General features: G+C 40.7%; 1 protein-coding gene and 1 pseudogene across 2 annotated transcripts; both read right to left on the reverse strand.

Moving 5' to 3' along the window:
- Positions 1–1,507: 1,507 nt before the first annotated feature.
- Positions 1,508–13,281, reverse strand: LOC310929291 (inter-alpha-trypsin inhibitor heavy chain H3-like; annotated as a pseudogene). The gene is made up of 21 exons: positions 13,198–13,281; positions 10,371–10,525; positions 8,846–8,938; positions 8,588–8,750; positions 8,399–8,509; positions 8,191–8,319; positions 7,279–7,395; positions 7,059–7,208; positions 6,409–6,417; positions 6,179–6,304; positions 5,903–6,084; positions 4,536–4,721; positions 4,316–4,455; positions 3,797–3,957; positions 3,682–3,708; positions 3,527–3,595; positions 2,904–3,017; positions 2,604–2,805; positions 2,340–2,512; positions 1,848–1,959; positions 1,508–1,646 (listed from the first exon to the last, which is right to left on the reverse strand). The product of its transcript is annotated as an inter-alpha-trypsin inhibitor heavy chain H3-like (transcript).
- An 841-nt stretch (positions 13,282–14,122) lies between these two features.
- On the reverse strand, positions 14,123–16,316 carry mustn1b (musculoskeletal, embryonic nuclear protein 1b). Its single transcript, XM_083892251.1, has 3 exons — positions 16,198–16,316; positions 15,984–16,113; positions 14,123–14,491 (listed from the first exon to the last, which is right to left on the reverse strand). The coding sequence occupies exons 1-3, from the start codon at positions 16,204–16,206 to the stop codon at positions 14,376–14,378; spliced, it is 255 nt and encodes an 84-aa protein (XP_083748377.1). The 5' UTR covers positions 16,207–16,316; the 3' UTR covers positions 14,123–14,375.
- Positions 16,317–16,520: the final 204 nt, after the last annotated feature.

The raw sequence follows: 16,520 nt of genomic DNA on the forward strand, positions 1-16,520 counted from the left end.
ATTGAGTTCTACAGAATTTTCAGAAACTTGGTGGGAAGATGTTGTATACCAAGACGAACAAAAAAGTTGACTGTAACCATGGCCCCAACTCAACAGGAAGTCGGCCTTTTTGAATGCTTCATTTGCATCCGATGTAAGAGTTCCACACATCAAAAGCAAAAAGTTGTCGAAAGGTTTTGCGGATTCAGAGTTAGATATTGAGTTGGATACTCAAAGATTGGTATCACCCAAATTGACGTAGACGCCTAACTCCTGATCACAGAGTTGGGCAACGATGAAGGAAGTTGCCAGAACTAATTTCTCAAAGCAGAAAAGAGTCCAAGCACTTTCTGCGACTCAGAGTTTGGAGATGGTCCACAGTGAACACACCCCTTAGGTTTTATGTTGATGTTGAAAAGTAAACAGTTTACCTGTATCCCACAGCTGGTGTCAAAATCACAAGTTTCCACACCCTGGTTGACTTGTCAAGGATCTTCCAGGACAGATTCCTTCAAATTCAAGGACCTCGAGAACTTGTAAGAGCCACTTTGTCCATGGCGTCCACTTTTATTGATTTGCAGTGCACGCTGCATCTGAAGTGATTGTCCTTGGGATCTTGGTCTTTGTTATTTTCTTTGGTGAGACAGAGATCTCACACCAATCTCACGTCAACAGTGGACAGTGAACACAACACCGCTAGTGATTACGGCTCGACGTTTGCCCTGCGTAGGCCTAGTTCACGTACATCAAACAATACAGTGCATGAAACAGTAGGTGGCGTCGTAAAAAACAAACAAAATTTGTCGCAAAATTCCGGCACTTTTCAATGACCCATGTCTATTTAGGGTGGTTTTCAAAAACTTTCACGTGGAACTGTGGAAACCCGCTCTTCCTCACTCAACTCTCAGCCCACTTCTTGGCATTTTTCATTAGAGCATACTGTTTCATTCACACTTACAGGTAAAATTACCATCAGCGTGAAGACACTGATAAATATATCATAATAAATATATTATTTTGCTGAATGAAACACTGATTCTTCCAAGACTGCATAATTCCACTGTTGATGGTGAAATCACTCTTTTTTTGTGTTTGCATGCAGGTGTTGTGCCCGACCAGTCCCGACTTGCCGATGCAGTGTTGACGTTGAGGTGTGTACGTGTGCTTTTACGTCATGCAAAGTGTGGGTTTCGTGCATCAAAGGAGTCTGAATACATACTGTAATTACACTTCAGCGCATATTGATCCTTTGGCAGAACTAGAATCAGTGATATCTGGTTACACAGATTTTTGATTCCATTTATTTCTCAAATAATTGTGCTTCCCATTCTCATAGTTCTGGGAAAATTAAACCAATAATCTCTGTTGTTTTTTTTAGGTTTGTGTTTGATTTTTTTTCATCTTATAAAAACAGGTGGCACTGAATGTAAGTTTCATTATTTTAGATGATGACGTGTTGTCACCATATTGACAATATAAGTAGAATTCAACATTTATGTAGAGATTTTATTGACCTTTGTGTCAGAATTTAAACAGTTTTGAAAAGTCCCGACACAACGTAGTCTGTCGCGTCTCCGTCGATGACGCCGGTTCCGTTATTGTGAATGAACCAGCAGGGAACGTTTTCCCCGTTCTTCACGTCGTTCCTGAAGTCTCTCTGCCAGCCTCTGTGGACGGAAAAAACTGAATTAAAACACAATACCGCGACCGTTTCCAAGAGATGTTCATTCAAACTTGATTTCATGCTTGTTATTATGAAAACACACAAATCTTAAATAACAGATTTGGGGAACTTTTGGCTAAATCTCCTGCAACCCATCTGTGGGTCTCTACCCAGCTTTTGGGAACCACCAATCTGAGGCATGTACCTGGTCACATTGAGCTGCTGGCCTTTCACAAACATGGTGGCGTCCGGTTTCTCTGGGACTTCACCTGGACGCAGCTCAGACACCTCATATTCAATCCCGTGGTAGAACTGACCTGTAGGACAAGCCGATTCATGAATGAGTAAATATTCTCGAACCCTTTGAAGGGAAACTACATTTGGTAGTGTGTATTGTCAGAACTTAAATCTACTGTCCGTAAGTCTAAGCTTCTTGCTTTATGGAGGCCACCATCTTGCACCACCATGTTTCTACAGTCGCCCAAACAGACAAACCAGTCGGAGTGTGCTTTTTAGTATTTAAAGCAGAAACTCACTACCCAAACAAAGAAGGTTAACATCTTTTTTAGGGCTGAGCCACTGTAGTTCTCTGACGTGCTTGACAAAGGGATGTCAGAATAACCAGGATAACTCTTGAGCTGCTATAATCTTAAACCATGTGATGATCTACTTCCTGCTAAGAGTGTCATGTTTGTACCCAGCAGGCCGTGAACACCAGAGGGGAGGAGATGACTGTCCACTGTGTAGAAACCTAAATAGTCCCGATGGTACGGATGCTTCTCCCACACTTTGTGTAGCAGGATGACAAACTTGACCGAATCTTTCAGAGTCACCGTCAGGCTGCGATCCTTGGTCACAAGAAGATCCACACTGTGGGAGGAGGAGGAGGAGGAGATTATTCTGAACTGGTTAAAGGAAAATGTTTCTCTCACTAAGAGAAAGTGATGGTGCAGCCGCTCACTTGAGTCCTTTGAGAGAGGCAGAGTCCGACCACAGCAGTTTGACCCATTTGCTGTCCTGGAACACTGAGATGTCACGAGTGCTCACCTCCAGCCTCACCCCCAGAGTCTGGTGGACGATGCCAAACCGCCAGAAATACATGTTAATTTGACCATCAGGAGGGATTTTCTTGTCTCCGATTATCTGGCCGTTGACCAAAATACCTGAGGGAAACGATATGTTCAGTCATATAAATATTCAAATATTGGTCAAAAAGAAGTAGACCAGGTAGTCTTGATGATGATCAGGACTCAGGACTGACCTGATTCTGGGTCTTTAACCAGAGAGAAAATGGTTCCTGGTTTGTCGTTAATGTTGAAGCACAGAGCGTCTTCTTTCTCTGGCAGCTCTATCATGAAATGAGGATCTCCATCCACTGCAAATGATCACAATAACAGTAGACGACAGACAACACTGCTAAGAGACAGCAGCCGAGCTGGGAGCTAAACGCTAACAATGCTAACATGCTGTTGACATTTAGCATAAAATGGTCATTTTCAGTTCAGCATATTAATACTTATTGGTTAGCACTTTCAACTCAAAGTACTCAACTTCATACATAGTGGATAAATGTACCTTTTACCAACATTCTTATCAGTTTTAAAGTCACATCAGGGATGAAGCTAACGTGTGTTTCAAATGAAAGGAAAGGAAAGTTCCAAGTACATAATCCAAAAGAAATAAAACCATATTTTTACATTTTATTTTGCCTTTCTGTGTATTCTGTGTCTCCACTGAAATTACCCAGGGAAAAACTTTCCCTCGACCCCAAACTCTCAACCTTAGTGCCTACTGATGAGTAAGGACATTTCAGGTAACCAGGATAACCGGGACATTTCATAATTTTGAAATTGACACCGCTGTACTGTAGAAAAAATGACTTACCAAAAAATGCTGGTGATGACTGGTAAGTGTGTGTGTACACTGCAGGGTTTACGGGCGTGTGTCGATATCCTACAGGAAGGATAAAAGCAGGATAGAAAATGAGTTCAGGCCATTGATTTAAATCTATAAATCTTTATTTGCACTTAAAGTTTCACCTCTTCTTTCTGCTTGTTGTCTTTGTTCTGTAAAAACAGAAAAGAACAGCTTATTACATCCCACAGTTCAAAGTGACGCACTAACCTTGTAAACTATTTAATTTCCCCTCTTCACCTTCAGTCAGCTTGTCTGCAATGAGAGGGCTGTTCGTTCCATCCTCAGTCTCAGGCTTGGTGACCACCATGGAGGTGAGAGGGGTGACGAAGCCGTACTGGAGAGACATGTCCAACGCCTTGGCTGCGGAGTCGTCCTTCTCGTCTGAGGGACCGCACGTGCTGCAGGGTTAGAGTGTGCAAAAAGTGTGACTATATTTTCTATTCATTTTGCAACTTTTTTGATGGATAAAAGTGAGACTTTTAATGGAAAACACAAACAAAAATGAGTATTGGTGAGCCCAAACGGTAGTGTTTGTCACTGAGATAAACCTGAACAAATTATTTCAAACAACCGCAGTCACAAAATACCGTGTGGAGATCTTAATGATGGAGACATCATCTAAAAATGACATAGACTCAAGCAGGTGTCGATTATATCATGTGAGCCTTTTGTTAAGTGGATAAAAGAAATAATTTGATGACACTTCGAACAAACCTGAACTATTTAAGTTGCTCCATTGTGAAAACGTAAACATACCTCGTCTCCAGTAACTGCTGGATGGTCAGATAGGCCCACAGACGCTCTGTGAAATCCCCAAAGATGTACTCCTCATCTGGGTATATGTCGGTCCAGTTCACAGGACTGGCCAAACCCTGTGCTTTGTACTCCTCCTCAAACTACAGGGAATAAATGACGTCACCAAAGTAAATAACAGACACAGCAGTCATTTCTGCAGTTGTCTTCTTCTTCTTCTCACCCCCTGACCCATCACGTCCACCATGAAGTTGTCCAGGTCGTTGTCGGTCAGCCGACCAGCCACCACGATCTCTGAGCCGTTAAACAACTGGCTGAAGTGGTTTGTGGTCAACATATCCACTGTGTTGTCAGGATAACGCAGGTCCACCTCCAGAAGCAGAGGACTGGCAACTTCATCATAGAAGCCCTGAAATAAAACAGCTTTTCTTAATATATCTTTTCAAAAGTGTAATTATTATCTAATTGCAGCTGAAGGGATGGTTCAGGATTTTTGAAGTTTACTGACACAGAATTTTGCGTTCATTGGGTAAATCCCCCAAAAATGTTGATTTTCCCAATGGACTTTGGTGCAGGAGAGTGAGAACTTTGCAAAGCATCTCATACCAGTAAGAAAAGCTGTCCTAACGTTGAGATAAAGTGTGGAACGTTAGCATTTGTAGCATCTGCAAAGGCATGGGAAATATGTGGAAGAACCCAGAGGAACTGAAGAGTTGTGCTTCTGTTTGGTTTCTCAATCATTCATCAATGAATCCCCAGCACCACGTGTCTTTTCCTGCTCTGAACCACCTGATTTATAGGAGCTTTGTCTGGATAATGGAGGTTCAAAGCTCATTTTAAAGCCAACAGATACAAGTTTAACCTTCTTCTTAGGGTTAGGGTATGTGCAAGATGATCTATCTGTGAACGGCTGCTTCAGGGGAGCCTTTGGTTAAGAAGCTAAAATAATATAACATTTTAAAGCTCACATAGAGTGGTCCTGTTGCACATGTTATGGAGGTCTACTTACATACATTAACTTGTTTTTATGGTCAAAAACCTCCTAGTTGTTGCAAACGAGCTGATAGAAATCCTCTTCTCTGACGCTGTTCCCCAGCTGCGATATTTCAGACTCAACTCTCTCACCCAGAAGACAGAGTGTCTTGTGATTGGCCAGTACCCGGAAGTGACATATTCAGCACGCCCGCTCTCAGAACACTGTTTAAAAATAGCTTCTTCACGACTCCCCGCCGCAGTACCTTTTATGACTTTGAGTCAGAAGACACTGTCGCTCGTGAAACACCTCCACAACGGACGTTATTCTTCTTCTGCGGTTGAATGTACGCAACCGGATGTGGCCGGACTAGTGCCCGGAGCATCTGCTTCAGGAGAACCGCTGTTTACGTAACCGAACCGGGTTTTTTCAGAGATCTCACTGAGCCCGAGATTACGAAAAAACAAAGCGTTCTCAGCAGTGGCTGAACTGTTTGTTTAGAACCTTCAGGGCTTCGTAAACAAGGTAATGACGCAGATACACACTAAAAAACAGCGATAATTGGAACTTCCGGTCTAGGTCCGCTTTTAAAAAAGCCTGAAAAAAAAACCCTCTACCTGAAGTTGAAGCGCTGCATCTGAAGCTTCGTATATTCTGCGGGCGACTCCATTGTTTTGTTTGCTCATCACATCCAGGAAGGCGTAATCCACGTCGTTGCCAAACCCGAGACAGAACAGAGACATGTTCCCTCCGGCTGCAGAGCGCACGTTCTCCTGGATCTGCTCGAGGTTTTGTTCCCCTTCAGAGACACAGATATAGACGTGCACAGCTGTGAGCCTCTATACGGCGCGCATTTCGTCGTTCAAATGGGAGCAGATGACTATGATGCTCACCGTGATTTGGCATTCCGTCCGTCAGTAGAATAACCATGTCCACGCTCCTGTCAGGGAGCTTCATCTCCTGCCTGTCATTGACCAACATCTTCACGCCACTTAAGACTGCGTCATTGATGTTGGTGCCTTAAAGGGAAAATGTAAATTAGCAATAAATGCCTCATGAAATGGTTTATTTCTGTCAGCTTTTGGCATTAAAGGTCCAGTGTGTAACATTTAGGAGACTTTACTTATGTCTCCTAAATGAGACATAAGGCACACTTATGTCTCATTTAACATGTGCGTTAACGTTGACGCCGTTAGCGCCGTTAACGCACATTAACGCGTGACGCGTTTCCAGGACGACTGACCAGAAAAAGTCGTGCGTGATGACATGTTTACGTGCCACGGCACCGGAGTCCAGGCACTGTTTACCAGTTAGCGCCGTTAGCTGCGTTAGCTCCTTTAGCGCCGTTAGCGCACCCACAGTCGAACTGAAGCGGTCTGTTTATTAAAGGAAAAGAGCAGCGCTACAAATAACCAGCGTGCCTGTGTAACTGCGTATGTGTGCCTCCGTTTTTAAAGTTTAGCGTTACTTCAGAGACTCATTTTAACAATCGAGGAGTCGCGTAAACATGACGTCAGGCGCGTCTTTTTCCGGTCAGTTGTCATGGAAACGTGTCATGCGTTGATGTGCATTAACGTTGACATGTAGTTTTATTTTTTTATTCTGAAAAGCCTGAGGCAACCTTTAGACAAGGGCCTTGCTTTAAGGGGGCGGCCATCTTGCAGCCCCTTACAACACAAATGGCTGCGACTTCCATGGTTCCCTGGACGACTACATGTAATTCTTGCACACAGGACCTTTAAAGTTACAAGTTGTTGTTCTTATGTCACTGACCTCCTCTGTTGTCGAACGTTTTCACGTCAGCTATGGCCTCGGCTACGTTTTCGTCGGTGGCTTTGCTCAGCGAGTTCCTCCAGGAGACGATCTTGTCGTCGAACTTGATGAGGGCAAAGTGGTCGTCCTCTGCAGCATTGCCTCGCGTGTCTGGAAAAGGTCACGAGGTCGAAGGTGAACGTGTGTGCGGCGGTATTTCACCACAACACCCTCCACTCACCTGTTCAATCTTTCTCCCGCTCATCGATCCGCTCATGTCAATCACAAAAACCACGTTCTTCGGGACTCTGCGCAGGTCGGACGGAGCAAAGAAATGGACAAAGTATCCGTTCATTATCTGATGGGAAGAGAATCGTAGGAAGTCGGAATGTCTGCAAGTTCATGATTAACCCACTAGTTCATTAAAGGTAATTTAAAGTCCATTTCCTCTCAATTGCGTGTGTCTGGAGCTCACATACTGTGTAGTTACAATATATATAACAGCAGAGGGCGCACAAAGCCTAAAAATATGGAAAACCATTATCATCTTCAACTTTTTATCTCATAATTTCAAACAAACAAAAAGTATCTCGGAATGACTTGAAATTTACCATCATAATAGTCGACATCGCCCTGAACAAGGATCTGTTGAAAATATTTGCAAACCATATACGGAATAATTTAATGAATTTTTGAAATTCAGGAAATGATCCCTTTGCCCTGATGCACTGACAGTGAGCTGACTTTCTTCAAAAAAAAAAAGTATTTCGGAATTATTTTAAATTTACCATCATAATAGTCGGCATCGCCCTGAACAAGGATCCGTTGAAAATATTTGCAAACCTCTTACGGAATAATTTTCATGAATTTTTGAAATTCGGGAAATTATCCATTTGCCCTGATGCACTTTGACAGTGAGCTGACTTTAATCTCAAAAACAAAAAGTATCTCGGAATGACTTTAAATTTACCATCCTAACAGTGTTGTGCCTAATGGTTGCACAGTGTTTGTATTATTTTAGCTTTTACATTACTTATCACGCATTACCATAACTGAAAAATCTTCTTCAGCTCCCACTACCGGAATACATACTTCCTACGGGCACTGCACCAGTTGTTTACAATGACAATAACATTTACTATTTTCAGCTGACCTGAATGTCCCCAAAGCTCTTTTCTCTGTTTACGTCATATTTGATGATTAAATCTCCATCGATGAGCGTTCCCTCACAGTCTGGACACTTCCTCTGCTGCTTCATAGTCGGTGAGAAGAAGACTTGTGCCTGACGAGGACATGAACACAGTTTAGTCGATGTGAAGACAAAATTAAACCCGTGAAACCAATGATGGGTGTTTGTCCACCTTGTTGTCTGTGACAGTTTTCTCCACCAGGGGGAGCAGGTCATCGCTGAGGAAAGTTGCGTGGGCGTCGACAAACGCAATGCCCTGCGGCTCGTAGATGTTTGCCACGATCTGTTTCAACACAGAAAAAAACACAGTAAAAAATATTCGTTCAGGATGAAGAGAATAATCATAATCGCGGTGACACACCTGGAAGTTCTGCACCGCTGTTTTGGCTTTCACTCGTGTTAGAATCTCATATTGGCCCAGTTTCCTCTGCAGCAGCTCCTCGTGGGTCAGAACGAAGGTCACGTTACTTTGAGCCGCGACGTTGACAGACACCGAAAACCTCTCCGTCTTTCTCCCAGAGGCCCTGAAATAAAGCACAGACATGATCACGTCTGACATTGAAATGATCAGATTAGAATCTTTGCAAATAACATTTGATCATCGTCTTGACCGACTCACTTGACCAGTCCAGAGGAAACATCTTCCTCAGACTGTTTCTTGACTTTTTCTTTCTCCTTCACATCCCCAACATACACCAGACCTTCAGTTTCCCTGTGAGGCACAAAGACGGACAAAGGCTGTTGGACGACACAGAGCTTACGTATGGTCCCTGTCCAGAGCCGGCCCAAGGCCTAATCAATCAGTCAATCAATCAATCTTTATTTGTATAGCCCACAGTTTACAAAGCATAGTTTTGTCTCACGGGACTTCACAGGGTTGGTAACATCCTCTGTCCTTAGACTACGACCAGGGTAAGGAAAAACTACCAGGGAAAAAACCCTTGTAACAGGGAAAAAGCGAACTAAAGCCCACATTATACTATGCGTTATCCGACTGCGTAACCACGGAGACGACTCGAGCCTTCATACTTCTGCGTCGTGGTGACGGACACGCGCTGCAATTTCCCGCCCGACCAGTAGGGGTCGCTGCGCAAGGTTGTTGTGCTTTTGGCTACAGTGAGCAATGGCGTCGGAGAGAGAAAGACTGTTGTTGTCGCGGAATAACATTGAAACAGTGGCCGTTTCTCACTTTTCTGTGTCACGGAACGCAGTTTTGAGATAATTTGAGGCGAGAAATTGGCCATTTAGTGTCTTAACATGTGGTTTATGTATTAAGATATGACGTATTTATAGTTTGGCAGCGACGTTGTCGCCGGTGATCAGCTCCGCCTCTGTGGACGCTCGGGTGCGCACTGTGAGCCGGCACAGAGCAGCTTATCTCGGCCTGTCCTGAGGAACAATCGCAGCTCTTGCCGTCTCCGTTGTCCCTTGATGGAGTGACGGACACTTAAAAAATATTTCCTGCAGTCGGAGACGATGCTCTGCGTCGACGCAGAGTCTCTGCGTAACCTACGCAGAGCACTTAACGCAGGCGTATAAATTGGGCTTAAGCTGCTGCTTAGGGCCCCGTGACCACTAGATGGCCCCCAAGAGCAATTAACGCAACAACAACAACAAAAGTTTGGATTGCTGTAGTTTATTTAGAATTTTTCTCCCCATTTTTACCAAAGCGTTTTCACAGTTTTTACATAGTTGTCAGATGTGATTATTTAACTTTATATTTTATTTATAAACCATTTTTATGACCTTGTTCCAGGACAAATATCATTTGTTTGATATTTATTGTTTATTTTATTTAATGCTGGGTATTTTTTACATATAAAAGTCAAATCTTTGTATTACAGGAGTGGATATCTTAATATTTTATTTATAAACCGTTTGGTTTTATGTATTGATTCTCTGTGTCGCCAGTAGGGGGAGTTCTTACATTTAGTTTTACAAGTGTATTCGTATTGGTGACAGAGCAGAATAAGTAGAATAGCTTTAGTATAGTAGGTGTGTGAATGATCAATAATCATTATTATTGGCAGTAACAGAGGGGCCCCAAAATCACATTTTGCTCAGAGCCCCATGGAGGCTTGGGCCGGCCCTGTCCCTGTCCTGTGTGGAGACAGTGGAAGTTTAGAGTGTGTAGAGGCACAGACATGCTGAAGTTGGTGATGAAGGCCGTCTTGGGCAGGTCCACTTCGAAGAAGATTTCCTGCGAGGTGTTTGCGTTGTTCAGAGCCACGGACGTCACGACGGTGCGGGCGAAACGAGACGTCACAGTGCAGTCCACGGTGACGCTGTGAACCTCCACCTGACGCAGAAGAAGAAGAAGAAGGACATGGAAACTCGGACACGACAATAGGACGTGAGCCAATCGCAGCTCGGAGGACTAAGAATGACGTCATTTTTGAGGCACTAAACCAGGGGTTCTCAAAGTTTTGATACCCGAGGGCCAATTTAGGAACCCAACGTTGGACTGAGGGCCGCCAAAGGAAAAAAAAAACATAATAACTATGTTGTCCAAAATTTGACAATTTAAAAAAAATAATAATAATTTGGTCCAAAATTTGCCAAAAACGTCATACTATACTATGTCGTTCAAAATGTTACAATTTTTGGGGAAAAAGTTTTTGGTCCAAAATTTGACAAAAACATCATACTATACTATGTCGTCCCTAATTTGACATTTTTTGGGCAAAAAAGTTTTTGGTCCCAAATTTGACTAATTTTTTTCCAAAAAAAAGCTTGGTCCAAAATTTGACAAAAATGACATACTATACTATGTCGTCCAAAATGTGACCATTTTTTGGGGAAAAATTTCAACACCAAAATTGGACAAAAACGTCATACTATACTGTGTCACTATGTCATCCAAAATTTGATGACATAGTAAATACAGTTGTACAGTTAACACTTATTGGTCTGTATCCAGTAATGTCCAATAAACATTTAACAAGCTTAGTAGCTCCTGGATTAAAACTATCAACTGTAATTCATTGCGGGCCGCCAGAAATGTTTCTGCGGGCCGCCATTTGCCCCCGGGCCGCGCTTTGAGAACCAATGCACTAAAAGTTGATGACAACAGACAAAATTTGGCACGCAAATCAGAACTGGAGACACGTTTTATTAATATATTTATTGTGCGAAATGACCACAACTAAGTTGGAATATGCATTTATCGTAAAACGAACTAACTCGTCTGAGAACGTCAATCGTACAATTCATTTATTCATTTTTGTATTTAGTCATTCACTTACACTACCGTTCAAAAAGTTTGGGCTCACCTATACAATTTTTGTTGTGTTTTCCGTTAAAAGTCACACTTTTATTCATCAAAAGAGTTGGAAAATTAATAGAAAATATAGTCAAGACATTGACGAGATTAGAAATAATGATTTTTATTCAAAATAAAACAGTTTTCAGCTGTGCTAACATCATTGCACAAGGGTTTTCAAGGGTTTTCTAATTATCCAATAGTCTTCTAACGCCATTAGCAAACACAATGTACCATTAGAACACTGGGAATGGGCCTCTATACACCAATGTACATATTCCATTAAAAACCAGACGTTTCCAGCTAGAATAGTCGTTTACCACATTAACAATGTATAGAGTGCATTTATGATTCATTTAATGTTATATTCATTGAAAAAAAGTGCTTTTTCCTTCAAAAATTTTGTAAATTCTGTATTTATTTATTCATTCATTATTTTATTTATTATAATGTAATTCCCAGATCGTCTCCTCCCTTATGTATGAATTTTTTCCTTCTGTTTTGCCATAGGGTTCAGCCCATGACTGACTTGTTTTTTTACGAGACATTATGTCATTGGTTCCACTCTGGGAGTGTTGTGATGAGGCTGCTCAGCAGGGTGAATGTGCACATTTTAAAATGGAACGATTATTATTTTTTTCCATTATCAATACATAAAAAAATAAACCAGTCACAGTTTGTGATTGTGATGATGATGATGACCCTTGTTTGTACAACGTTCCTCTGGGTGTGGTTTCCATGTAAGCCCACACAGCTTTCTACCACACCCTCACTCACACTGACTGTATTTTTTTGTACTCATACTTTTTGTATTTATGTGTGTGAAAAATCAAAAAAAAAAAATATATAAACGCAGTCTCTATAATGTCCTGTTGTAATTTGTATGCATTTATTTACAGTATATATATATATATATATATATATATATATATGTTATCAGTACCACCTATGGTGCTAAAAGGTCCAACTGGTGGTAACTTGTAAGTAAAATCAATATTTTTTTATATATTTAGTTTGTCATTACTATTTACTATATTTACGATATACATTACTATATATTATTATTTAAAGGTGCATTATGTAATAAATCTAAAGCAACTGGCCATAAAATCCTCCTAATGTGTCACAGAGACTCAGGAATAATGTTCATATAACAAACTGAACTCACCAACAACAACAACAATACACACAAAATATTTGCATTAAAAAATATATATTTTGCAGACTGCAAATCATGTTTATGTTTTGAAAAAAAAATTTGGGCATGTTGCGCCACCTACCGCCGTCTACCAGTCATTGCAGTCAGTAGAGTCTCAGCTGCCGAGCAACTACGGGTTGCCAGTTAGGTCGGAAAACCAAACCTAAAAGACCTCGGTGTTTTGGATTTGAATGTAGTAACCGTTTTTGGCCACATTCTTACATGTGGCGCCTTTAATGCACATACGATACAATTTTTTAACTTTTAATGTTTTGAACACAATGCTGCTAAATTTTACAAACTGTACCTTTTTTTGTGTCTACTGATGTAGGTGGGGAGATGCATGCATGAAGATCTCATCATATTATATTACTAACTTAAATCATATCATCATACTAACTTAAATTACCCAAGCCTCATTTATGCTCCTTTTCTTTAAAGGAAAATATATATATATATATATATATTCTTTTTTCCCTAGTATTAAATAAGTCTGAGTGTCAGAGTTCACCTGCAGAGCTCCATGATCCGTCGAGATGACCAGGACAGGCAGCCACAGGCAGACGCAGACGCACAACAGCAACAGTCCAGACATGACCAAACATCTACTGAACACTTACTGACTTCAGTGCTGAGGTGGAAAAAAGAACTCTGTGTGTCCAGAGGGAGGGTCAGAAAGTGTGTAAGTGTGTGTATTTGTACATGCATCTTTGTGAGGACCAGAAGACAAATACTGTATGCGTTATGTCACATTTAAAAATGTTCGGTCATTGGTTAAGACTTGTTTTTTATTGTTCGGGTTACTGTGTGTGTACTTGTTTTTATAGCTTTGTGAGGCCCAAAGAAAATGACAACGTTTTTTAATGACAAAAGTTTAAAAACATTAACAAAAGTTGAAGCATAACATTTTTGAAGATAATTTTGACAAAAGTTGAAATATAAAAAATTTTGAAAAAAATTTACCGAAATTGAAATATACTTTTTTTTTTTTAAATTTACCGAAATTGAGATATACATTTTTTTTTATTTTTTTTTTTTATGACAAAAGTAAAAAAAAAAAAAAACATGGCAACATCTAAAACAAGGCAGGGCAGTGTCAAGTTATGTTACATTATGTTAAATCAATAGATCATCATTCACGACCTGGAACGTCTTTGTGATGAATTTCTATGTGGTGATGATCCGAAAGAAGCTTGGATGCATGTGGATATTACCTATAAAGTTCCAATTAATGACAGCAACATTAGTACGTAACGTGGGAGATAATTCCAAGTACTACAATTTCTTTCACCTTATTTTAAAGCGGGTAAACAAGTATCACTTAGCATTTTCCAACTAAAATGTGTCACACATGCTAACTAAGCTAAACTATCCTTTTTAATAAGACAAGCTGTTTATTTGTTGGTGCAAAGAACTGAACAAATCTGCAAGGAAAGTCAAACCTGTAATAATTTATTTGGCCACTGGAGGGCAGTAAGACAAAGACGATAACACAAGACAACACAACAGCACTCCATGAGTGGCTCTGTACTTTGCAACAAATCAAAACAAACACAGTATTTCAATAATTATAAAAGACAGATTAAAAAAAAAAAAAAGACTGAACAAATCCATGCAAACACATGCTAGGTTGTTGTTGTTGTTGTTGTTGCTGCTGCTGATATTGTTGTTGATGTTACTACAGTGTCTCTACTTGTTGAAAACACTGGCTCCTGGAGCTTTGGCGGCTTCGTCTTTGCCCAGTACAGTTTCTGTTCCCGTCCTCACGTTGCTGAAAACAGACGGAGCCACTTTGCCCATTCGCTCTGCACAAAAGAGAGAGGTTTTAGTTTAGCAGCGGCCGTCAAAAGCACCACCTGAGAAAAACATTCAAATACAGCGGCTTTTTCCGAGGTTAATACCTGGTTTGAGGGTTAGGTTTATTTGCGGTGTGTCCTCATAGTGTGAGTCATTGTATTTATTGCCTCTTTAGAACCTTTTTCTGGCATAAACTGTGATCCTTTCAAGACAGTAGTCCTCATGGAGACTAAAACCTGGTCCTAATGAGGCTCTCAGGTTAAGATTAGAGTTAGCCATTAACTAGTTGTAGTTAAGGTTAGAGATACTGGTTTGGATAGACGGTCCAAATGAATGGAAGTCAATGTAGTGTTTTTTAATCGATTTAAAGGACTATTTTGTAGAATTTAGGTGAAATTGTTTCTATTTAAAACGATGACACGTTTTCTTTATTTCTATATTTATTTATTCGAGTGTAAAATCTCAATGGACAAACTATGCACCTTTACTCACAGCTCACATTGACATAATTACATAAATCCCAGTAAGTCTAATTTATACTTTATTATATTATATTATTGATACCACATGGGGAAATACATTTGATAGTAGTAGCGGGGTTAGCAAATACAAAAGATGGAACTGAAATGATGTTGAAATATGAGAGAAATATTAAAATACTATTAAGATATCTATATAGTATACTATATACACCTTATACTATGAAAAACAACAGTAATATTCATTTATACATGAGGAATATATGTACTAACGTCTATACATTTACACATTTAATTTGACTTTTTATCTAATGTTATTCTCTTCAACTAAGTGAGTTTTAGTTAGGGATGCACCGATTGCCATTTTTGGGGCCGATTCCGATTTCCGATTTTTCAAGAAGTTTGACCTGCCGGTACCGATTTTAGCCGATTCCGATTTCAATTTTTAAAACCACTTTACAGCATACAGAAAGATATATATTTTTGCATATTTTCTTTAATAGAACATTTTAACGTAGAGTACAATCAGTTCACATCCAATATCCAACTAAAAAATACAAAAACGGATCACTACCTGTATGTGTAGTTTATTTAAGTTTAAACATATTTCACAACATAGTACCTACACACAAATAAGTAAATGAACTAACGACCAAGAGCTCAGATCTCACTCTCTCAAAAATAAAAACGGTATTTGGTGTGAACCGGTATACCGCCCAGCTCTACACTCTACTACATGTGCGTGTAGCCGTGTGTTGCTGATGCTGCGCGATGCGGGTGCATTTGATCGGCTTATTAAAATCGGAATATTTCTGTCTGACCGGTCGGTCGCCATTTGCGGCCGATCACGTGAAAATCGTCCGGTTCCGGTCACTGGCCGATTAACCGGTGCATCCCTAGTTTTAGTGCAGATGTTTAGATTTGAGGGCTCAGTTTGTGCTTGTTTCGTATATTATCTCAGCAAAAGCTTGGTTAAACAGTGGCAGTGCTGTGTGCTACGTGTGCTACGTTGCTCACTCACCACACTCCACCATGACCTCATAGGTTTTGCTCTTGACCTCGCCCTTTAATCCCAGTTTACTGCGAGCTCCTTTCAGGTCCTCCTCCTTCATAGGTGGACGCTTCTTCTTCTTCGTCTTCACCTCGCCTGGCTTTGGAAAAAAAAAGAAAAGGAGAAGACAGATTAACATTAAGCGTAACAGTATTTGTCAGTATTTGTGATCATCTTCACTTACCTGTGACATAGTGACTGAATTAGATTCAACAGAAAACTCTCCCAGCGAGACGAAATGACTGCTGTGTGTGTGTGAGTCTTTGTCTCACAGCACTTTGTCTGCCATTATATATAGTCTGGGTCCAGACTCAGTGAGTCAATCGGAGCAGCTGTTGTCCTGTTGTCAGGGTGTATTATTAGGTATGATGCGAGGCCTGCTACAGTTGGAATGAGTCTCAAGTCTTTTATCAAATGCTTGCAGGCCCAACAGCTGATAATTCAGGAGACGGCACAACAAACTAGATCATCGTACACCGAGGGGAGTAAATAAAGTTAGACTTATAG

Source organism: Microchirus variegatus (genome assembly GCF_963457635.1).
Source record: "Microchirus variegatus genome assembly, chromosome: 7".
Taxonomy (NCBI): Eukaryota; Metazoa; Chordata; class Actinopteri; order Pleuronectiformes; family Soleidae; genus Microchirus; species Microchirus variegatus.

Coding starts and splice junctions, on each gene's coding strand:
- mustn1b (XM_083892251.1), bottom strand. Junction 14,492..15,983: donor TGAGGTCATGGTGGAGTGTG/GTGAGTGAGCAA, acceptor TCTTTTGTGCAG/AGCGAATGGGCAAAGTGGCT.